The sequence below is a fragment of the Erythrolamprus reginae genome, chromosome 1, assembly GCF_031021105.1.
Source record: "Erythrolamprus reginae isolate rEryReg1 chromosome 1, rEryReg1.hap1, whole genome shotgun sequence".
NCBI classification, from domain to species: Eukaryota; Metazoa; Chordata; class Lepidosauria; order Squamata; family Dipsadidae; genus Erythrolamprus; species Erythrolamprus reginae.
Genome location: NC_091950.1, coordinates 237,143,984 through 237,168,644, shown reverse-complemented (window position 1 = coordinate 237,168,644; position 24,661 = coordinate 237,143,984). Strand labels below are relative to the sequence as shown.

The 24,661-nt window shown below is 42.9% G+C and overlaps 1 protein-coding gene across 2 annotated transcripts in view; it reads left to right on the top strand.

Moving 5' to 3' along the window:
• The window catches only part of PCSK2 (proprotein convertase subtilisin/kexin type 2), a 137,099-nt gene that overhangs the window by 72,518 nt on the left and 39,920 nt on the right, over window positions 1–24,661 (top strand). For both annotated transcript variants that reach the window (XM_070732583.1, XM_070732582.1), the window contains exon 6: window positions 19,111–19,187. In XM_070732583.1, the coding sequence (XP_070588684.1) occupies window positions 19,111–19,187 (77 nt within the window). The remainder of the gene's footprint in view (window positions 1–19,110; window positions 19,188–24,661) is intronic.

Here is a 24,661-nt window from a genome sequence, read left to right as displayed (position 1 = left end):
AGGATCCAGTTTGGGCTTGCCACTGCTGAAATATTTGTGGAGTATGGGTAGGTTCTGTTTTGTTTGGGTGAGGGTAATAAATTATTTGAGACTGGGAAAAGAGACAATTGGGTCAAACAATTTACCCATGGTGTTCAAATGTATCACATTAAAATACAACCTAATGAGTTCATGTAATGTGAAAATCCAAATGGTGTCTACCAATTTTTTTCCTAACTGGAACTGCTTCTGTCACGACAATCACTGGAGAGACGCATCACAATATCTTTCTCTTCCATCTCTTTGACATTTTTCTGCCCAGCAAGAACCAACTTCAGATTGTTGGGAAAGTGATATGCAATATATCCTTCAACAATTGGGACAGATCAACTGCCCAAGTTCAGTTAAGAAGAAGCTTATGATTATTACTTGAAGGAAATCCAGAAAGTTTCATGAGAAATGTTCGGTTAAGAATAAGAGACAGGTGATTTGGTGAACATCCAAAAATGTAAGTGGATGAAAAAAAATTAAGTGGATGAGTGCAAGATGGATGTCCATACTTTGGTATAGCTACCATAGCCTCTTTAAACTGAAAAGATTGCACAGCTAAGCCAACTTTAAAAAAAACCCTCTGACTCAATTGTTGACTAACATAACCATTAGCATTTATCTCTATATCTCAATTCTGTGGCATCGTGAAAAGCTTCAGAGAAGTCCATCAACCTGTTGAGCTTTGGAATACCATTTGTTTCTACCTGCTATGCCTGTAAAATGTGTAATTGCCTAAGAAGAGAAAAAAGAACAAGTGCCACAATGGGCGTTGTGTGCATGGTCTCTTAAAACCTAGAACAAGCTATGGTTAAGGAGAGATGAAAGTCATATACATCACATCATCTGAATTATGAGGATTCCCTTTCCTTCTCCATCTTCTTGGCGTTTTTTCTTGAAACAGCACCGGGCTGAACCTGAGTTAGCATCCAAACCTAATTGCATTCAAATTGTCCAGCAGGATGGGAGATAAATCACAGATAAGATTTCTAATCCAACTAGCCACTGAAACTTCTCTATTAGAAAACTAATATTTGTTTCCTAGCACCTCTATCTTTCACTAGGACAATTTGTCAATGCCTGGGGGGGGGGGGTAGAATCCTGAAGAAGTTTAAGTCAGGAAAATCATCCATCTGACAGCTTGAAATTAAAGTGTTATCTAAAGTAACAGCTGGAGGAACAATGAGAAAAAGCTTCCCTGCTATACTACACAATATAAGTGCTGTTGTATTCACGTTGTATAATTGACTTTCAGTTATTGTCTCTCAGTTTCACTTGCTCATTTATTGGAAGCAGCTCCTGATAACAAAAAGCTAAGGATGCTGAGATAAACCAATGCAATTGATATCTGCAGCAGATAGCATATTCCCATTGGTACAATTACCCCAAAACTAGTCTGTTCTATCCAATTTACTTTCCTTCAGATGTGTGTGTGTGTGGGGGGGGGGGGTTGGAATTGTGAAACCAGAATGCAATCCTAGGCATTCCTATGCAATCCTACGAAATTTTGCAATGACTTACAGTTATATCCAAGTTGCCTTTGGCACAAAGAATTAATATCTCAGTTTGATTTATTTCATATCTTTTGGTTTGGTGGAACAATTACTATTTTGGAAAAGTGAAACAACATGGCCTACATAAACGCTTGAAATCTGTAAAGACCTAGATACTGGCCTTTTACAGTGGCATCTGGCTTATTAATATTTAAATCAGACCATTTATTTGTTACTTCATTTTAGTGGGTCCATTTTGTCTTGAAAATGAGAGAATGCTCCTGCTTGATTTATGGTTTATGTATGGTCTGTTGGTTTATGTATGGTCTGTTAGGTTGTGGGATTGTTCTCTTTTTAAAATAAGGGTTTTAAATTGTTTTTAACATTAGATTTGTACATGATGTATTGTTTTTGTGAGCCGCTCCGAGTCCTCGGAGAGGGGCGGCATACAAATCTAATAAATTATTATTATAATTATTATTATTGATATAGGTTTTAATTAATATATTTTGACTGATGTCAAATGACTTACCTTCAGTGAAGGGCTACCAAAAATTTTACTACCAAACTGTGGACGTGGCTTACGCAGGACGCCCTGCATTTTCTTTCAACATCTTTCAGTGCAAATTGGGTGCTCTGGGATGGAGCTCCATTTTCACTACCCCACTGCATCCCGTCCCATCCCCCCGGTCTGGGCAGCAGCCCACCCCTGTTTACTTTTCTTGGCCACTTTCATAAGAAAAACACTAAAAAAAACCCCAACTAATCAGGGTAAGAACTTTGCCGAAGAGACGGAGTAACGACACGGACACAAGAGCTGGATTTAAACTTGGGTCATTTTTATTAATAATAATTTGCATAATTTATTTAATTAAATTAGCATAAATTAGCATAAATTAGAATTAAATCAACATGCTTAACTATGACCCAAACAGTGGACCTGCAGGGTCAAACAAATACTTCCGGGGCGGAAATGACGTAGCAATAAACATTCCTGGGCAACTATGGGCGTAGCTCGATGCTAGTCCAGGTGAGGGACCTCTCCCTCACCTGAGACCCTGCCATGCACTCGCATGAGGGGGGTCCCGCCGGCGCACCCCTACCCGGGGACTTCAATGTGCGGGACCCAAAGACAGGTTCCCCCCAACTGCTCAGGTAGCACCCCACCATGAGCTTGGAGAGAACCTGTCAATCATCCCCAAAGATGCCCAAGGGAGAACGCGCAGTTGCTAACCACCACCCAGATTTCTGCCCCTAACCTGCCACGGAGCGGGGGTCAGATCTCTATCTTGGCCCCCCGACTCCCCCCTCTAGCTGCGCCAGCTCATGCAGAGACCGCTGCAGGTCCTGTAAGAAAATGGTGTTCCCCTGTTCTGACAGGTGAACGCCATCGGCCCGGTAAAGCCACGGCCGATCTACAGTGATGAGGGGATGGGCCACTACAACCCCACCTAATTCCCTAACTGTTTTGCCCAGGGCCTTATTCACTCTACGCCTGACCCGGTGAATGGCCCTAAGGGAAATGGCGTCCCTCCATACGATCCTTGGGAGGATCTCCGACCACACCACTTGCGTGGTTGGCCACACCGTGCGAAGCCACCGCAGGTCTTCGCGCGCCTGGATGATCAACAGTAGACCACCAAGCAGGCATAGGTCATTGCCACCGAGGTGCAAGACCAGCCATCTGGGTGCGGCTATGGGCTGCCGCCCACCCAGTCCCATCTGAGCGCGACCCTGGGTAGCCGCCCGCTCAGCAGCGCCAGGTACAGCCCTGAGATGCTGCCCTCCCAGCAACGTCGGTAGGAGCCCCTCCCACCGCATACCTCTTCGGCCCATCCAAACAACATTGACCCACCGTCCCAATGACAACTGGGTCCCGATGGCGCTTCTGGCTGCTGAGCGGCCGGCCCAAAATACCATGCTGTGGCCACACAGCAGCGCCGTCAGTTTCTGATTGGCATGGGGACCTGGAAGAGGACACACACAGAGAGGTTACCTAGCCTAAGCCCTGCCTAGGATCCTCGGCGGGCCTAACATAACCCAAATATGCCGCCGACCGCCAGCGGCCGATCTCCCGAATCCAATGGGCCGGGAAACCAGAAAGCGCCGCGCTAGTGGCGGCGCCAATACGGAACGAATACGTTCCATATCCGGCGGGATCCATGCCCACCTGAGCCATTGCTTTAGACACTAAAGCCCAGAATTGATAATGGGTCAGGGGGGTACCGTCCTGATGCTTAAAAAGGTACCCTTGCCCTGACCCCCTTAAGCCACAAAACTGCTGCAAAGCAGCCACCGGGCATACAGACTGGTCGGTGGCTGCACTAAGCTCTATCTTAACCCCTCTGTGCAACTGATCTGTCTTGGAATGTCTCACCAAAAGTGAAACACCCCCCTGTCTAAAGGCCAGATCAGTGAACTGGAAGGCACGGAGTGACAAGTCAGCCTGTGAGGAGGCCATTGCCTCGCTGACCCTAAGGGCCCCGAAAACATGACACAAGTGGCTGCCCTAAAAAGACGGGCCTCGTACAGAGAGGCACACAGACTGTCCAAGGCCTGATTAATCAAGGACAGCTGCTGAACCGTCAGGGCCTGACGAGTGTCAGAAGGGACCCCTGTCGCTCCCTCACCCAGCCTTCCAGCATCTTCCGAATGCGGAAGTCACCAGAAAAATCACTAAACCCCCCCGCCTTGGACAGAAAGGCGAGGCCGGCTAACCTGGACCTAATAGTCCTAACTGAAAGGCCACGCTGCCTCAGCAGGACACAAAATTCCGCCAGGTGTTCAACTGGGGCAGGCCAACTATGGGGGTAACCCTTACCCTGCCTGAAATCCCCAAACTCCTTACCTGCACGCTGGTAGGCCCGCAGGGTGCCCGGTGCTACCGAAAGGGCGATCACCCTGGAGGCCTCATCTCTCCAATGCTCAGGAGCCCACCCAGGCTCCAAAGGTGGACTGGGAATACCTCTGGCGACTCCCGTGCCCACGGGGCCAGGGTCCAAAACCTGGACAACTGACCACGGGACAAGGCGTCAGCCACCCCGTTATCCAGCCCGGGGACATGTCTAGCCAGAAACAAGGCGTTTAGGGACAAGGACTTGTGCACAAAATGGTGGACAAGCCGCATGACCCTGTCACTCTTAGAGGACAGGGCATTAACAACATGGACAACCGCTAGGTTGTCGCACCAAAAGTGCACAGTCTTGTTCCTAAACTGCTCCCCCCAAAGCTCTAAGGCCACTATCAAGGGGAAGAGCTCTAAGAAAGCCAGGTCCTTAACCAGAGAAGAGGCACTCCATTCCGGAGGCCACACCGACCAGCACCACTGGTCACCTAGCACTACCCCAAAACCACAAGTCCCTGCAGCATCAGAGCAAAGCTGCAACTCAGCTTCCAAAAGAAGCTTGTGCCTCCAAAAAGACAGCCCATTAAAGTGTTCCAAAAACTCCCGCCACACGCAGAGGTCAGCCCTGACTCCTGCGCATAAGCGGGTACGATGATGGGGCAAACGCAGCCCCTTCATCGCATCATACAACCGTCTAGAAAAAGCCCTGCCCGGCACCACTACCCGACAGGCAAAATTAAGGATCCCAGCCAGTTCCTGGAGCTGCCGAAGAGTAACCTTCCTGCAGCCCAGTACCGCCTCCAGCTTACACCTGATTTTAACCAACTTGTCCAGGGGCAATCTAGAAGATTGCTCCTCTGAGTCCAATTCAATACCGAGGAAGGTAATCCTGGTAGCAGGGCCTTCGGTCTTCTCAGAGGCTAAAGGCACCCCTAGCTGAGCACAAAGGGCTTCGAAGTCCCGCATCAGCACAACACATTGCTCCGAGTGCGCAGGCCCTGCCATCAGGAAATCATCAAGGTAGTGAACGACCGTGCCCAGGCCACTACGCCTCCTGAGCACCCACTCCAGGAAGGTGCTAAAACTCTGAAAAAGAGAACAGGAGACAGAGCAGCCCATTGGCAATGCCCTGTCCACATAAAAACCACCTTCGAAATGGAAGCCCAGGAGCTCGAAGTCGTCCGGGTGTATGGGGAGGAGCCGGAATGCCGACTTAATGTCGCACTTGCCCATAAGGGCTCCAACCCCACACTTCCTAACCATGGTCACGGCCGCATCAAAGGATGCGTACCGCACCGAACACAGTTCGTCAGGAATGAAATCATTCACTGACTCCCCCTTAGGAAAAGACAAGTGGTGAATCAACCTAAATTCACCACTCGCCTTCTTGGGGACCACCCCCAAAGGGGACACCCTAAGATTCGGAAAGAGCGGCTCCGGGAAAGGCCCTAGGACCCTGCCCTCGGCCACCTCCTTCCCAATCTTGGCCCTAACAATGTCCTCATGTCCGACAACCAATCTAAGGTTATCGGACATGAAAGGCTTCCTGACCCCCACATAAGGGATCCTAAATCCCTTGGAAAAACCTAGCAAGAGAGCAGCCGCTCTCGAGCGAGGGTGGTAGTCAACCAACCAACCCTCAAGCACAGTGACATTAATTGGGCTGGGCCCCTTTACCCCCAGCTGATGCGGGAGGCTTTCCTGGACCCCCACCCTTCTTTTCCGCCCCCTTCTTGTGGCGGGGGCAGACAGAAGATGCATGGCCCCCCCATAATTCCCGCAGGCATGCTTATATTTGCAAAAGGGACGAAAACACGCCCCTTTCGCAGCAAATTCATGACAGGCGGGTGAGGCCCCCTTACCAGCTACCCCAGGAGTCACCTTGGCCGGCGTGGCCACCGCAGGCTCCTCCTCCATGAAATGACCGCTGTCGGTCCGCTCACACCCCTCCTTGCCAGACATATGCGTGGCCCTGAACCACAGGTCCGGTACCACCATATCCCATGGCAGGTTGGGCTCCACAGCCATCCTCATCCTAAACCCTTTATCATAATGGCGCCATATGGTGCCTTTGTATTCAAAATTAGCCCTGGCGATCAAATCAATATACTTAAGCATCGCCGAGGCCATGGCTGGCTGCCTCTGAATCACCACTGACGCATATGTCAGAAAAGCGTACAGCCAGGAGCTGAAACACTTGGTGACTTTTGTTTTCTTGGGCTTTTCCCCAGGAACCACGTCTTTCTCTTGTTTAGGGACCTCCCGATTGAGCAATGAAAAAAGTTCCACGTACTCCCCCCTCCAAATGGCTTCCTTCATGGACGGGTGGAGGTGGTACCCTAACGGGGTGGCCGGCAGACCACACGGAATGGCCCCCGCCTTAATACTGGTGAAAGGGTCCCACACCGTGGTGGCCCCCGGACCTAGCACCCCCATCCCCTGGGGATAGGCCATCAATGGAAGCGGGGGCATAACAGCAGGAGCTGTAGGGGTCCAACCCCCCACCCCGGGCACCCCGGGCACCCCAGCCACCACCGGCCTGAGCGGCCGCGCCGTGCCAGGCACCGGCGGCGACCAGACCTGCCCGCATGTGCCCGCCTGGGGGCCCCCAAAGCTAACCCCGTTCCCCAGCCCCGTCGGGAGAAAACCCGCACCAGTCAAGGGGACAAATGAAGAAGGTGTATTGTGTGGTGCAACCTCACCTGCCCCGTACGGGGTTGAAGACATCCAAGGGGGCCCCACCACCGCGGGGCCCGGAAAAGCCGTCAAGTGCCCGGACTGGGCCGCCTGCCCGGTATGGGCCCTCTGCCCAGTATGGGCCGTCTGCCCGGCCTGGGCTGCCGATGGAGCTCCTCCCAATGCCGCTGGTACCTGCTCGAGGGCCCCCCAAGGGCCCGAGCCGCTCCGCCACTGCTCAAGCTCATCGAGCCTCTCCAACACCCTAGCCCAAGAAAGGGCAGGAGAAACATCAGAGTGAGGGGCTGTAGGTAAAAGACCCACCGCCCCCTCCGCGGGCACCACCCCAGGGGCCCCCTCCATACTTGCCCGAGCCCGGGCAGAAGCCCTAAGGGCCCTCCTGGGGCGCGTAACCGCAGGCTGGGCCACAGGGGCCCTGGCTTGCCTCTTCTTTGGGGCCATGCCTTTTTGTAAAATAATAGAAGTGAAGAAAAAAAAAACCCTTTTTTCCCCAAAAAAACCCTGCAGCAGGCCCAAACCTTGCCAGGAAAAATACCCTGGGGGATTAAAACAATAGAACCCACCCTGGAGCAGCAACAGGGCCCCTTACCACAGAAACCCCTGTGGACCCCAAGGCCAAGAACCCCCTGAACCCTGGGCAAGGCCCAACCAGACCCCCCTCCCAGCCGGGAGCGAATCACCACTCCCCCTTGGGCCCGAGGGGGACGAGGACACCAGCGCCACCGCTCAGAAGCTTCTCCGGAGTCCAAGGGCACCACTGGGCCTTGAAGAAAGGCCTCTTCGCTGGATCCAAAATGGCGGCCGCAACACGAGGCCACCACAAAATGGCTGCCAGGAGCAAAACTCTAATGAGTGTCTGCTCCAGCTGCCGGTCCCAGCGAAAAGGCTTGGCCCAGGGCCTGCAGGCCCTTAAATAGGGCCTGCAAGCCCCGCCCCTGACCGGCAGCAACGTCAGGCCTCGTAGGCCTGATTTTCGTCCGAAATCTCATCTTGCGAGATTTCGGCCAAAAACAAGATGGCGGCCGCCATGAGGGAGTCCGGTGTCTGCCCGGTCCCTCCGGCAAATGCTGCCGGCCGGTAAGTCGACCGGCGCTATTTTATATGCCTTTTTAAGACTAAAAGCACTAAACAGATATTCAACTGTTGCTATTCTGTATTGTTTAAGGATGCATAATTGGGCATCTTGTGCAAAGCTCAGTCCTCAAAGACTAGAAAAATACTTGTCTTTTTTGCATTTCCAGAACTTGCTTTAGAACAGAAGCTTGAAAGGGTCACCTTGACATTTTTCCATCCCACTACCGTACACTGTGTGGCAGTGTTAATTTTAATGCGCTTATTTGAGGTAGAAGTGGCTCAGCAATTCAAAACCTGTGAGCATGAGCTGAATGATGGAATAAGCTCCCATCAATTTGTCTCACCTAAGAGCTCGAAAACATGCAAAATGGAAGGATAATAAGTACCAATTTGGTGGGGAAATGACAGGGACATGAAAGGAACCCATTCAGGCATACTCTGGATAAAGGTGATGTTACTGGCTAATCCTTTCAACTTGGAAGTGCCATGGTAGGTGCTTCTGACACAAATGTAGTAAGCGGAGTAGCTAGAAAAAAACCATTGCAAGTATTTTTTAAGTGGGTGGACTAAATATCTGTCCCAGGTTTAAGGAAGAGACAAACTTGCTTATCTTCTATTTGCAAAGCTGTTGACAGAATTTGGGTGCCTCTAGGCCAGTGGTTCCCAACCTTTTTTTGGTCATGTCCCACATAAGTATCTCTAAAATCCTGATATCCCCCACCCACCTACTTACTATTCCTATTATTCAAAAAGTGAAAGCAAGTGGAAGCCGAAAAGGCCATTAACTTGATTTAAACAAGGTTCCAATTGGAGAAGATCAGTGCTTGTACCAATACTAAAGAAAAGTGATACAACTAACCCCCATGAGTGCCATTTCAAAAATGATTAGTCACCAGCTTGAGGACAAGCCACTATTCAGGAAAACTATCTCAAAAATCTCTGAGTCAATACTGACTTGATGGCAACTAATAACATCAAATGTATATTTTATCCAACACAAGGAAATGGGATTTAGCAAGTTCTCTAAGAATGCATTAATGGCACCAGTGTCAACAGTTGCAGACAACGATCTGAATTGTTGACAGTGTTTATTTTAAATGTCTTTTCCTAAGAAAAAAATTCCTCCGTTTTTTCAGATGAACTGTTTTATGTCATATAGTTTACAAAATAAGATAACCATCTATGATAGCTGTGTCTTTGCATAGACACAGCTTTTCGAGTGTTCAAGGTGTCGATTGAAGGTTGAGCAGAGGGGAAATGCTGTCTATTCTGAAAACTGCATGCCTACTGAAATAGTTTTACATTGATAAAACTTGCCTGGCTTTTCAGAAGTGGATATTTTTGTGAATGTTTACCAAAGTTCTTGTGGCAGCAAGGCAGAGCAACTTCAGAGGAAGAGGGGCAAACCTGAGAAAGATAATATGTGTCCAAAAAAAAAAAGGTGCATCTATATTGGCTTCTTATTTCAGACAGGAGTTCTTATATCTAAATGTTCAATTTTTAAAAAACAGTATCTGTAAAACTAGCATTTGCGAGGAAGCTAAGTATAGGATGCTGCTAGAGGATTACTATCTTAAAAAATTACACCGTTTTTGGCTTCATGCACTTGTTTGAAGCATAGGTGGTCCTCAACTTACAGCCATTTATTTCACAACTATTCCAAATTACCATTAGACGGAAAGAAGTGACTTGTGACTATTGCTTACAATTATCTGGTATCCCTATGGGCACAGGATCCAAATTCTGTCATTGACAATGTTCATGCATTTATAATGGTTCCAGCATCCTGGGGTCGAATGACCACCATTTGTTACCTTCCCAGTTGACTTCTCACATGTAAAGTCAACAAGAGAAGCCAGATTTGCTTAACAATAACATGATTTGCTTCATAACTGCAGTGTTTCGCTTAACAGCTATGGCAAAAAAAAAAAAAAGTTGCAAAACCAGGCACAACTCCTTCAACAACCACTTTGCTTAGCAATGAAGCTCTGGCCTCAATTGTGGTTGTAATAGTTGACTTGTATTTGTTTTGCTTGTTTTTCCAAAATAACAATAGCAATAGCATTTAGACTTATATACCACTTCATAGTGCTTTTACAGCACTCTCTAAGCAGTTTACAGAGTCAGCATATTACCCCCAATAATCTAGGTCCACATTTTACCAACCTCAAAAGAATGGAAGTTTCAGTCAGCCTTGAGCCCAGTGAGATTTGAACTGCTGAACTGCAGCTAGAAGTCAGCTGAAGTAGCCTGCAGTACTGCACTTTAACCACTGTGCCACCTCGGTTCTGAAAGATGGCCCATCATCTATGCCAACCTCTGGAATACCATTTCCTCTGGGTTCTATTTGGCCTCAACTCTATTCTCCTTTAGAAATGCTTTAAAACTTTGGCTTTTCAAAGACCACACAAGCCAGGGTGATACATCATCCCACATGATTGATGATAAGCGGTTGGAATTATCTCATTTATATATTTTCCTAACTAGCACATTGGCATTCATGCATTTGTTGTATCTTCCTATGATATATCTTTTATACAGTACCTTAAGATTTGTTTGATTTGGCAGTTATTATTTGGTATTAAATTTTATATTTACCAACAAAGAAATAAAGGGAGACTTGTATAGATCTATTTCAAGCTATTTAGTTCTCATCAGCTAGCCATTCCCTTCTGGGATTCAACCTGACCAGAAGGTATGGCTAGCTTATGAGATCTAAATAGCTTGAAATAGATCTATACTAGTCTCCCTTTATTTCTTTGTTGTAAATATAAAATTAAACACAAAAATAGTTTGTCATGAAAGCGACTGCCTGCGAAGGTTTCTGGATTGGGTCTGAAAGGTAAAAGTGGAAGCTGTATGCTCCATCCTATATTTGGATAGACCAGATTGTTCTGATAAAAAACACTTATCATTGGGTAATTAAAATTACTCAGTTTTAGATTACCATCTCTTTAAAATAAGCTAATGTACCAGTTCACTGGCTTGCACTGAAATACACGCTCACCCATATTTGTCCAGGGACAGCAGGGTACATTTAACAAAGGCATTCTTTCTTCTCTATGCTTCAAATTCCGTGAATTATAAATTCTTTTTTTCTAAGAGGAGGTTTTCTTTTGATCATTAAAATATCAGCATAATGTATTCCATGGTTCACTTTTTAGTTCATAGTACGCACACAAAGCCACTAATTTTGTCAGGCAAAACCTCTCCGACATAAAAGACATTCTGGAGGGAATAATAAAGCTCTTCCACAATGAAGAAAAAACATTTATTATAAAAAATGAACATGAGAAGAACAGCTGTGGGCTTTGTGCTGATCAACTGTTGTGGGGGAGAGATTGAAGGGAGGCAGACTGTGGTGGTGAAGGATGCTAGTTGCAAAACTTTACGCATGTCAACTGAGAAGTGTCATTGAACTCCAGCAAAACCTTACATACCAACCTGTGTACCAATCTTCAACATTTTCCTCCTCATCCGTAGAGATGGTGAGGTTAGGTGCAGCAAAATATGACATCGCTTTGGAGGAAGAAGTAGAAATAGGACCAAAAAAAAAGAACATCTATGAAATGCTTCAGATTTAGTTCCAAACAGAACATGCAGCATCCCAAATGCTTTCTTTTCTGGGATTGCATGTGATCCTTTTGAAAAGTTGTGGGTGGATGCTACATTCCTGCCTCCAAGTACTCCTATGCACCTTTTTTTTAATCATATCAAAGAAATTTGATTATTTCTTGTTGAATCAGAATACAGTTTAGAGGTTTTAATTTCCCCACCAATGCACAGAGAACTAGTTCTTCTTTCTCTGCTGTAGGAAGAAGACAATGGTAAATCACTTCTGAAAATGTTGCCAAGAAAAGTACATGGACTTCTCTAGGCAATAGCCAGGAGTTAAGATACTATATCTAATCTATCTATCTATCTATCTATCTATCTATCTATCTATCTATCTATCTATCTATCTATCATTGTCTATAGAACATATATATGGTCCTTAAGGACTATGTTATGAGCTATGGATATGGGCATCATTTTTCATTTTGATTTTGAAATGATTTAGTATTATATTTAGTATATGATTTTTAACTTTGCATATTTTCCTTTTGTTTCTTATATTTTGTTGTTCACTGTAGGTAGTCACTCTAGCAGAAAGGCAGGATATCAAGTAAAGAAATAAATATTGCTTACATTTCAGATATATGTTGTTTTGACAGAGCATATTACTCAGAAGTAAAATCTATTGAGTTGAATTATTTATCCCGTGGGAGAGTCCATACTAATGCTCATTCAGTACCTTTATTCAATTACTTGCTGCTTACAGTTTCAATTGTTTCTGTGCTAAACTGTTTAATGTCAAAATAACTATCACAAATTGCTTTATACATGCCAGGCAAAATCCATCTCCTTCTGTACAAATGTATGCAATCAATATAACCAGGTCTTTCTTTGATAATCAGATATCTTCCTAAAGCAACCTAGAAATTAGAACAATCCCATGCTTATCTATTCAGTAATAAATGCTACTGAATTCATTTGGAATTTCTTCTCCATAAAACATAGAATTTCTTATGATTTATAAAATGCATCCACTATAATCAGAGTAAACAAATAAGCATAGTCCAATATACAGTATTTGTACCATGAAATAAGTTGTTTAAAGCATATACAAATGTGGAAGTAATATATATTCAAGGATGTTTGAAGTAACAAATATAATTTATTTTTGTAATTCAATATGATTACATTCAGGGGTGAGTTCTGGTTTTCTTTGCTACTGGTTTGCTCAGGGGCACACCTGGGGGCATGCATACATTGTGTGCTGTGTGTGCACTGCGCTCATGTGCAATATTTTAAAAATGCATGTGCAGAAGCTAAAAACAATATGACAGCGCCTCTGGCACCACTGGGAGAACTGGCTCAGGGGTGTGGCAAGCCTGGGTCACTGCTGGTTATATTGACCCAAGCCGCCAAGTTATTACCAGTTCTATAGAACTAGTTCAAACCGGGAGGAACCCTCTGATTACATTTCACAAAATGGATGTTTTTAAAAGGCATTCACCACTCCGCATTTTTGAATTTCACTATAATAATGATAATGATAATGAAAATGTATTAGATTTGTATGCCGCCCCTCTCTGAAGACTCGGGGTGGCTCACAACAACAATAATAACAATGTTACAATGGAAACAAATCTAATATTAAAAACATCTAAAAAACCCATCATTTAAAAACCATGCAACACATGCATACCATACATAAAATATAAAAGCCTGGGGGAGGATGTCTCAGTTCCCCCATGCCTGGCGATACAGGTGGGTCTTAAGTAATTTGCGAAAGACAAGGAGGGTGGGGACAGTTCTAATCTCTGGGGGGAGTTGATTCCAGAGGGCCGGGGCCGCCACAGAGAAGGCTCTTCCCCTGGAGCCCGTCAAATGACATTGTTTAGTTGACAGGACCCAGAGAAGGCCAACTCTGTGGGACCTTATCGGCCGCTGGGATTCATGCAGTAGAAGGTGGTTCTGGAGGTATTCTGGTCCGATGCCATGTACGGCTTTAAAGGTCATTAACAACACTTTGAATTGTGACCGGAAACTGATCAGCAGCCAGTACAAGCCACAGAGTGTTGGAGAAACGTGGGCGAATCTCAGAAGCCCCACGATAGCTCTCGCGGCTGCATTCTGCACGATCTGAAGTTTCCAAACACTTTTCAAAGGTAGCCCCATGTAGAGAGCATTGCAGTAGTCGAAACTAGAGGTGATGAGGGCATGAGAGACTGTGAGCAATGACTCCCTGTCCAAATAGGGCCGCAACTGGTGCATCAGGCGAACCTGGGCAAACACCCTCCTCGCCACAGCCGAAAGTTGATGTTCCAATGTTAGCTGTGGATTGAGGAGGACACCAAGTTGCAAACCCTCTTTGAGGGAGTCAATAGTTCCCCTCCCCAGGGTAATGTATGGACAGATGGAATTGTCCTTGGGAGGCAAAACCCACAGCCACTCCATCTTGTCAGGGTTGAGTTTGAGCTTGTTGACACCCATCCAGACCCCAACAGCGTCCAGGCACCAGCACATCACCTCCACTGCTTCACTGACTGGACATGGGGTGGAGATGTATAACTGGGTATCATCAGCATACTGATGATGCCTCACCACATGCCCTTGGATGATCTCACCCAGCGGTTTCATATAGATATTAAATAGCAGGGGGGAGAGGACCGACCCCTGAGGCACCCCACAAGGGAGAAACCTAGAGGTCGACCTCTGGCCCCCCCTAACATGGAGTGCGACCAACCAGAGAGGTAGGAGGAGAACCACTGGAGGACAGTACCGCCCACTCCCAACCCCTCCAGCCGGCGCAGAAGGATACCATGGTCGATGGTATCAAAAGCCACTGAGAAGTCAAGAAGCACCAGGACAGAGGACAAGCCCCTGTCCCAGGCCCACCAGAGATCATCCATCAGCGCGACCAAAGCAGTTTCCGTGCTGTAGCCAGGCCTGAATCCTGACTGTTGAGGGCCTAGATAATCAGCTTCTTCCAAGGGCCGCTGGAGTTGGAGTGCCACCACCTTCTCAACAACCTTCCCCATAAAGGGGATGATGGAGACTGCACAGTAGTTATTAAGCATGGCTGGGTCCAGGAAAGGCTTCTTGAGGAGGGGGCACACAAGTGCCTCCTTATAAGAAGCCAGGAAGGACCCCCTCCCCAAAGAAGCATTGACAATCTCCTGGACCCAGCTCTGTGTCACCTCTCGGCTGGCCGAAACCAATCAAGAGGGACACGGATCCAGTAAACAGGTGGTGGAACTCACAGCTCCAATGGCCTTGTACACTTCATCAGGTGTCACCAAGTCAAACTCCTCCCAGACAGATAGATAAGGATGAGCCCCAGTCACCTCGACTGATTCGTTGCCAGTCAACACTGCTATCCAATTGGAGTCGAGGTCCACTCGGATCCGAGCGACTTAATACTTGAAGGTGTAATGAATTACATGTTGAATACAAGTTTTACCAATTAAACAATTGTACACCCAATAAATAAGATCCCCTAGTTTTCCTTTGATAGGCACTGAATACCTAACCCATCTGCCAGCCAAGAATGTGTCTGAAGATATTAAGAGTTTTCTGGTAGTCTTGTTTGGACAAATGTATTGTGTTGCCTTTAGAATGGCTTTTGGACATAGTCCAGAAACTACAAGTGGTTAAAAAAATAAATTTAATCTAAGTGATGCCCATATTGTATATCATCCATGCTTTTTGTATACTGCTTCCAGCTTCTTTTAGAGTCAAGGGTTAGGGTTTGGACTATCAGTGTTTGACACTTTTTTAATGAAAAATATTTTCATTTAAATGTTTGCAGAGTGGAGTTAGGACCATTTCCCGGCATGCAAGACAATAAATTCAGAGGTCTGTTTTGACCTTTAAAAGCAAGATCCTTTTTGAGGGATGTACATTGTTTTTATCTGCTTCCCTAGTTCACAATGGCTTGAAATTGCTGTCTGTTTTCAGCAATTCTAGCCAGAAGGGTCCCATACAGGAGCTGTGGTTGCAAACTGCTTAACTCTGACATAAAAGAAAGCCATCTAGGTCAAGGGTCTCCAACCTTGGAAACTTTAAGACTTGTGAACTTCAACTCCCAGAATTCCTCAGACAGCTTTGCTGGCTGAGACAGCTGGTCTAGGTCAATGTCAATTAGCCTTGAGGGTAAAAGAAGCATGCTTTTACCTGAGTTTGCCTTGGGAAAAATCAAGGCAAGGCAATTTATTTTGAGCCAAATTGGGTTTAAAAATTCAATGAGAGGGGGCAGGATCTGGTCTCAAGGCTCGCTACAGCTTCATTTTTTGGCAGAATGTGATGAAAATGACAGGATTGATAGATGCTTTATAGAAAATTAGCTCTACTCACCTTCAGCTGAATAGCCTCCAAAGTTCAGATTCAATATCACTCAAGAGATTCCCCACCACCATTGTTAAGACAAAGGTATCAGTCAGGGCTGAGGAAAGCACAGTACTGTAAATTATCCAACAAAGGACGCCTCTTACTCCAACTAAAAAAATAAGATCTTTAAGAGTTTAAAAAGTAAACTAACCTCCACAGCCCAAATCGCTTCATCAAAATAAATATTCATTGTTGTACAATGCTGATTTGTTTTCCTGCACTGAAATAAACCTGTTAATCTGCACAGATAGATTGATTATTTTATCAAAGTAAAACACATCTTTGAAGCATCGCAGCAATCTAATAGCTTCTCTCTAGTGTACGTTCTAAAGTCATATACATGAAAAAGGCTCTCCTGTTTGTGACTTTTTTCCTGAAATTTGAAGGATAGATACTGGAGCGAGAACAATTCTGATAAAGGACTCTTTATATGGAATCATTTTCCCAGATAACTTTGCAGTTTCCATGGAATCTTATGTGCAATCATTCAATTGTGAAGTCAACAGGACTGTAGTTGAAACTGGACATAGTTTCACCTTGATATGCAATTCATAGGGGCAGGTTGAAATTAAACAGAACTCCCAAGATATACACTTACTTCTGTGAAGGAAAAGATACTTCATCACTTCAATCTATTTAACAATCACTTGGCTGCAAAATCTGCCAGATATAGGTTCAACTTCCATTTTCTGGCCTTCATTCAATTCATCTTTGCTGTGGAATGGCATATGGAAAGTATCTCCTGATACTTAAGAGAAAGACAGATAGAAGTGAGGATTATGTTAATATGGACTACACTATGCTCCAGATCTTTGGGTGACCACCCCCAAAGAGTTCAAGATTGAGATTGAATTGTGTGTGGGGGTGGGGTGTTTCCAATTTCTAACTGTTTTCGGGGGTGTCATCTTCACCATTTTTAATTCTTCATTTTTTGTTTATTGTTGTGTTTCTTGTTTTTAGTGATTTTATTTAGTATTGAATACCCTATTCAAATATTGTGGTAACAGACAAAAAACTTCCATGATCAACTCCTGATTGCTACCCTGCTCATAAAATTTGAACTATTATAATACTGTACTTGGTTTCCATCTTCCAACCCATTTAGTCATCATATCCCAATGTCAAGGATTTTCCTAGAATCAACATGATAGCAGACTATGGTTTTAATCACCAGGGCTATTTTTGTAAAATATTTGTGGGAAACCAAGCTGACAGGCACCAAGATGAAGCAAGGAGACTGTCATTCACAAAGGGACATGTCCACATGTACCACATTGTCACATTTCCGTATTAAAATTAGCATCGTTGGCACTGAAAGACCGGCCACTGGTACAGAAGCCTGGCTCATCAGGTGACATCAATTCTACCCTGGTTTCTATTGTGCCTAATTATGATTGTCAACTATGGGGTTCAAGAAGCAAACCTTTTACCTCTTTCTGAGGTGACTTTTATCGATAGGTCAAATTGCACTACACAGCCAGAAGCCACCTTCACTATTATGGCTGAGGGGCTTAGGATCATGAAAGACTCCAGATCAATTATACCTAATTACATGCAGACCATAATGAGCCAGGGTGGCGCAGCAGGTAGAGTGCTGTACCACAGGCCACTGAAGCTGACTGTGGATCTGTAGGTCAGTGGTTCAAATCTCATCACCGGTTCAAGGTTGACTCAGCCTTCCATCCTTCCGAGGTGGGTAAATGACCCGGATTGTGGGGGCAATATGCTGGCTGTGTTAAAAAGTGCCCTTGCTAACATGTTGTAAGCCACCCTGAATCTAAGGAGAAGGGCGGCATAAAAATCAAATAAATAAATAAATAAAATCATTCAAATGTCTTAATGAAAAAAGTTCTAGCCAGTGATCCAAAACATACAAGAAATAGGGCAAATAACCTTGCCTAGAATGGGAGAATCACAAAGCGTTTGCTATATGGGTATCACACACTTTAAGTGAGAACAGAAATGTCTGAGAGTAATTTATGAACTAAGAGCTTAAATTTGGCACAAACCTTTTGTTAAGAGGAAAATTCCAGCAAATCAAAGATGGATTTCATTTCCTCTAGTCTGCTGAAATTCTTACTATGAATAATACATGGGTTTCTTTTTAATTCCTTATTCACAAACACTTCTGCCTCTAGTGAAATCAAATGTATAAATTTAATTATACATATTTGGTCATTTGTTTTCTCCATTGTTTATGTTGGAAAAGTAGATATGCTCATTCTTTGTAGGTCCCCTGTAATAGAGGGTATTCAGAATAGAGGGGAAAGATTTGACCCTCTTGGGCAAAGAGAGACAGAAAGGAAAAGGCTGAACCCTCCATTAATACCCTGACAAAAGTAGACAGGTTCAGCGGGATTCAATCATGAATTGCTATCAAAAAGTAGGAAACTCTTTGTGCCATGTTGACCTCTCCCGATTCCTAAGAGGCGTGCATAAGGGCACCACTATGCTTTCCTTCCTCTGTCCTAATATTTCTATTTTATTAGTATCATGTATATAAACATTGTTATATCCTTGTATACCGCCAATATGTACTTGACAAAACAATAAACTTAAATAAATAAATAAATAAATAAGTAAATAAATAAGTAAATAAATAAGTAAATAAATAATGTAGAGCTTCAGGTAGGAGGCTCTTAAATAATTCTTTCTTTGATCCTCTCCCTGGAGAAACGAACGGAAGAGGTTTGGTTTCTTCTAAAATGTCTGTAGAATTTAATGTAGGGCCCAAAGGACTTCTTCTAACTAAAAATTATGGTAGCAGCTGACCTTTCCTTTCTAATATATCACCTTCTCTCTCCCTCTATCCCTCGCTCCCTCTCCCTCCCTCCCTTTCCCTCCCCCCCCTCATAATAATTTAAACATTCATTCTGAATGAATGGTCAGGCGAATTAAAAATAAAACCCTCTCAGGTATATACCAGATGAAATACAAATGATACTCAAGCTGAAAATAAGTTTCTTAACTACTCATGCTTTTCTTGACTGCAATCAGTCATATATGTGGTATTAACCATTTTTACTATTTGTTTCCCAGAATGCTCAAGCCAGCTATGACTTTAGCAGTAATGATCCATATCCATATCCCCGCTATACAGATGATTGGTTTAACAGGTAAGAACTTGATTCAAATCTCTTGTTTGTCAGGAATTTTTCACCCTACTCAGACTTTTACTTCCCTGGAGGAATGGTTCAAGACTTCTGTTTCACAATCTATTCATATTTTATGAAGTCAATGTTCAAGTCAAGATTCATAGACCCATTATCATTTGGCCTTTAGCTTAGCTTGTGATCTGAATTCAGTCATTGTGAACTCTGTGCCTTAAGATACGGGGGGAATCCAGATACGCTTAAGATATGGGGTAAATCCAGATAATATGGCTTAATCAACAACTCATAGCTTGATGTCTACGGAGATGTCTATGGAGACAACCAGGTCATGGACTGTTTCTTCTTTGAGGAAGAAGTTATTTCACTTATCATCCAAGAAGCTTTATCAGTTCTGATTGGATGGCGGAGGAGGGGGAAATGTAAGGGTTAGTTCAGACAACTCATTATTTGAGACAACAATGGATAAATCCAGTTCCCATCTCATAATTCATGTAGGTGCTAAAGATTAACAATTCATATGTTTCTTTCCTGTCTTAAAAAAAATGAGTTATTAGGAAAAATAGGTGCTCATGTGATTTGATATTCATGGTAACAACTGAAACCAGGTATTGCACTACAGTATTGGTATGATAAGAAAGAAAGCAGCATTTGTCTCTTCACTGCATAAAGCTTTGGGCTTCCTAGGAAAGTTTGTAGCCAAGGATCTCTCTTTTGGCAAAAAGAAAAAAGAAAAGGCACAAATGAGCCAACATTCTCACATGGAATACCCAGGTCAGATCTATGCCTGCAATCAATTATAATTTCTGTATTGAGCTCAGTCTGTTTACTTATGAATTTTACCAAACTGCCAAGGTAAGATGCATTTGATCTATAAATTGCTTATAAAGTAAGAACACTGAAAGGGAGTCCATGACATCGCATTCATTGGAATCTCAATCCTAGATCTCTGAGCACTCTGGCAAGACACATTAATTTTACTTATCACTGTTTTTATAAAATCCACTTAACTTAATTGGGCCAAGCTCGAATTATCCTTTTTTCATTAAAAAAAAACTTTTTCCAAAGAAATATAAACATGCATTTTAAAATCACATCTTCTAGCATGGATATTTTTCCCCTGGATAAATCAGAAGCTCACAAGCCAACAGTATCTTTGCCTTCAAGAGAAGTTGGCAGGAACCTCTTTGATTCATTTATCCACTCCTGTCACATACTGCAGAAAGAGTGGAAATATCTTTCTTACATTTTCATGCAGCATTTAGTGAAGAATTGCTCGAAGGTAGTGGCTAAATGCCAAATTAATTAGCAATTGCATAGCTATTTTTAATCAATCTCCTAACAAGGAAAATAATCAAATATTTGTTATCTATTGAAGTTCTGATCTTGTTACTTTTATGGGAGAAAAGGTAATATTTACATGAATGCATGCTTTCTTTTCCATGAAAATAATCAAAAACATGAAGCAAATATGGACAACTGATTCAGATTACAGATCAACAATCTCATAGCATTGAGCATGCTGATTGTGGGAATTTAAAGTCTAAAATATCTGGAGAGCAACAGATTACTGTTGCTAGTCTGGATTCTGCAGCCCAGATCTGATATTTTTAACCAAATGTGGTTTTGGATCAATCAATATGTATGTGTTTTTGTTGTCTAGGTTAGAATGTAATTTTTTTATATGACATGTGATTCCATGAGGTTATTAACTTGTGTCCTAAGGCAAAGGGAACTCAATTTTTTTTTAATTGGGTAGAACAACTGGTCTGAAAAAAATTAAATATTGGGTAGTGTTACAGGACTTCCTAACCACCAGATTAGAGGTGGGTTACTCCCGGTTCAGACCAGTGGACCCAAACCAGTAGCAAACTGCTGGTGATGTCATGATGATATTATGGAACCGGTTCAGTTGGTGCCAGTCCATAGAAAATGGCATCTTTTTTTTATTTTAATTTTTTTACTGGATTTTTTTCTGGGTGTTTTTTCTTCTGCACATGCATAGAAGCCAAGTTTCTGGCACTGCACATGTATCACCATCTTGTTTCCAGCATTTGGGGGAATTTTAAAAAAAAACTTTTTGCCACTGTGCATGCGCACCCGTGAGATACAGCCATGTGGCATGGCCATGTGGCATGACAAGAAGCAAACTGGCAGTGAGGTAAGTTAGAATCCATCCTTGCATCAAATGATAGAAAAGAGATTCAGTGCAAAAAAGCCCTAACCTTTTGCTGCTACCCTATGGTCATATAAATACAGTATTCACAATCCAGAAATGACTAAACTTCAGAATACAAATGATTTGTGCAACATCTTCAATTGCAATTGTAGAATTTTATGTTTTCTGATTTTTATCTTTCATTGGTTCAAGAGCTTCTGTCATGAATTAATTTGTGTGAAACAAGAAACTTTTTTGTGCACTGGAAAATATCCAAAGATAAATACCCATTCAGGGAGTCATGAAAATGAACTTTGTCAGACATCAATGGGGCTTCTCTTTAAGTAGAATGTTTAATATGACTCTGTTAATTCAGGGGGGAAAGTATGGGAGAAGAGTAATATTTCTCTAACACCATAATCAATTCCACTATAGGGAGCTCAGAATTATAAATGAAATGAATAATTTGCTCATTGGTCTGGAATGTCTTTTTTATTTTGGCTCCTATACAATGTTTATGGTTAATTTCCCATGGGTTCCATTTAAGTAGCTTTTAGAAGGGAAAAATGATATATATATATACATATATATATTAACTATACATAGACTCATGCCTACAGTCAGTAGCTTTGAAAAATGGTGAATGAGTTCTCCCATTTGTAGTTTCCCCCAACACACACATACACACACCCCACATCATACATCACACACACAGACACACGTGTGTGTGTGTGTGATGTGTGTATTTTGGGGAAAATATATATATTTAAATACAGTTAAAATAGTTACTGCTTGTGTCATTGTTATTGAATCAATTTCAATGAACTATACATTATTTCTATACATGTCCTGGGCCTGCTAATAAAAGCAGCCTTAATAGTCAGTACAACTTTTGTATAAAAATAGCTGGTCGCTCGTATTTTAGTTTCATTATTTTTTCTTAGACAATGTCTGATTTTTTCCTTTGCGTTCCAATTATCTTCTGTTCAAATACTAGAAAGACTCACTCCTATTGACACCACCAAAAACTTAGGGAGATGGAGATATGCATTTTGGGGAAAGGTGGGGCTATGCTGCTCTTTTTTGCTTGTCTCTACCTTTTTTCTGAGAATTATCATAAGATTATCTGCTACAACATCCTTCCCATCAATGACTATTTCAGCTTTAACCACAACAATACACGAGCACACAACAGATACAAACTCAAAGTGAATCACTCCAAACATGATTGTAGAAAAGACGACTTTAGCAACAGAGTGGTTAATGCCTAGAACTCACTACTTGACCCCCCCAAAAAAACTTTACCCTTCAATTGTCCACTGTTGACCTCACCTGATTCCTAAGAGGTCAGTAACGGGCGTGCATAAGCGCACCAGCATGCCTACCATCCTGTCTAATAATTCCCTCTTATCACACACTACTCATCTTATGTATATAAATAATGTTATATATATATATGTATATTACAAATATTACAAATATATACAAATTTGACAAAAAAGTAAGCAAGTCAGCAAGTCAGCAAGTCAGCAAGTCAGCAAGTCAGCAAGTCAGCAAGTCAGCAAGTCAGCAAGTCAGCAAGTAAGCAAGTAAGCAAGTAAGCAAGTAAGCAAGTAAGCAAGTAAGCAAGTAAGCAAGTAAGCAAGTAAGCAAGTAAGCAAGTAAGCAAGTAAGCAAGTAAGCAAGTAAGCAAGTAAACAAGTAAACAAATAAACAAATAAATAAATAAATAATTCCTTTGGTGAAATCAAGATACTCACCTGGTAATCCCAATATCTTTTTCCCGTTTTATATTCTTTCCTATTCCTTTAAGAGATCTGAGATTTCCCTATTTTTATAGCTAATGTGTCACATACTAAAATTAATTGATATGGCCATTACAAATGTTCCAGAGACAGCTATGAGAGAAATAAAAAAGTGAAAATGACTGTTGTCATGCTATAAAGCCCCATTGCTTTTTAACATGCATGTGATATTTGATTAAAAAGTGGTGGAGGCTTTGATGGCCTCCTTATTTTTTTTACTGTCCCTGCAGATGCCCTTATGGTCAAATAAAACAAGTAATCCTGTATAAACCAACTTTGACGGCTACTATATGCACCACTTTTCTTCTGCTTAATTATTTGCAATATTGGTAAAATAGAAGACCAATGTTGACTGGATACAGTGATGGGCTCCTAAGCCACGCCCACAGTGTGATAGTAAAAAATTTTGCAGCCCTTCACTGACTGATAGCTCTTAATAATAAACATGAGTCAGTAGTTGAACTACAGAGATAATAAATCTTTTCAATGCTATCTAATGCTTTCTAAGATATGAATCTGGAAAACAGATCTGCTATTTCAATTTAAAACAATATGTAAGGGTATTTTTATGCCTTCAAATCAGTCTTTACTTCTGGTACTATACTTATAAGTTGATGCATATTTCTTATCAATATTTTTTGAGCAGCGTTTTGCCCTTGTCTTCTTCCTAGAGTTAAGATACAATGACTGGCCCAGTCATCCAGTTTGTTTCAGACCGGAGGCAGGATTAAAGCTCATGGTCTCCTGATTATGTGGTTTTATCCAGTATGTTGTTGTTTTGATGCCTTTGAGTCAATGTTGGCTTCTGGAGATTGCCTGGACAAATCCCATCAGTTTCCTGGGCAGGGAATTTTTGGGAAATGGTTTCCCTTGCATGCTTACTAGGGCTAAGAATTTGTGACTGGCCCAAGGTCACCCAAGTGGCTTTGTGCCTTAATGCAGGACCAGAACTCAGTTTCCCAGTTTCTAGCCTGATGAAATTAATGAATTAATCAGCACATTAAACTGGCTTTCTTATCAAATACATCAAACAAATGTTTATGTAAGACAATATGAAAGTGCCTCATACTTGTAAGTAACTGAACAATAGATGCCTAGCAGCACAACATCTCTGGCTGTTCCTTTAATGCTATTTTCAACAAATCCCCCATTACTGAGGTAAATTTTGCCCCCAAAGCAAACTTTGAATGTTGGAAAAGAAAATAGATCTAATGGAAATGAAAATAAAACTAAGTAAACAGAGGATACCAGAGAAAATGCACACCTCTTATCAGAACACCATCGCTTTCAGGAACAGGCTGAATACCGATGCCACATTTGTAAATCAGCAGGAGCCCTTTTTAAGAATGTTTTGATTGAGCTCAGTGAAAATAAACATTTGTCTTTCTTCAGTCAAGTCCAATTGGGGGGGGGGGGGGGACATTAAAACACAGACTGCAAAGTCAGAAATGTGCCTGCATTTTTCCTTGAAGGATTATTAGGCTGTCCTTCAGTAGTGATAATGGCACACATCAATT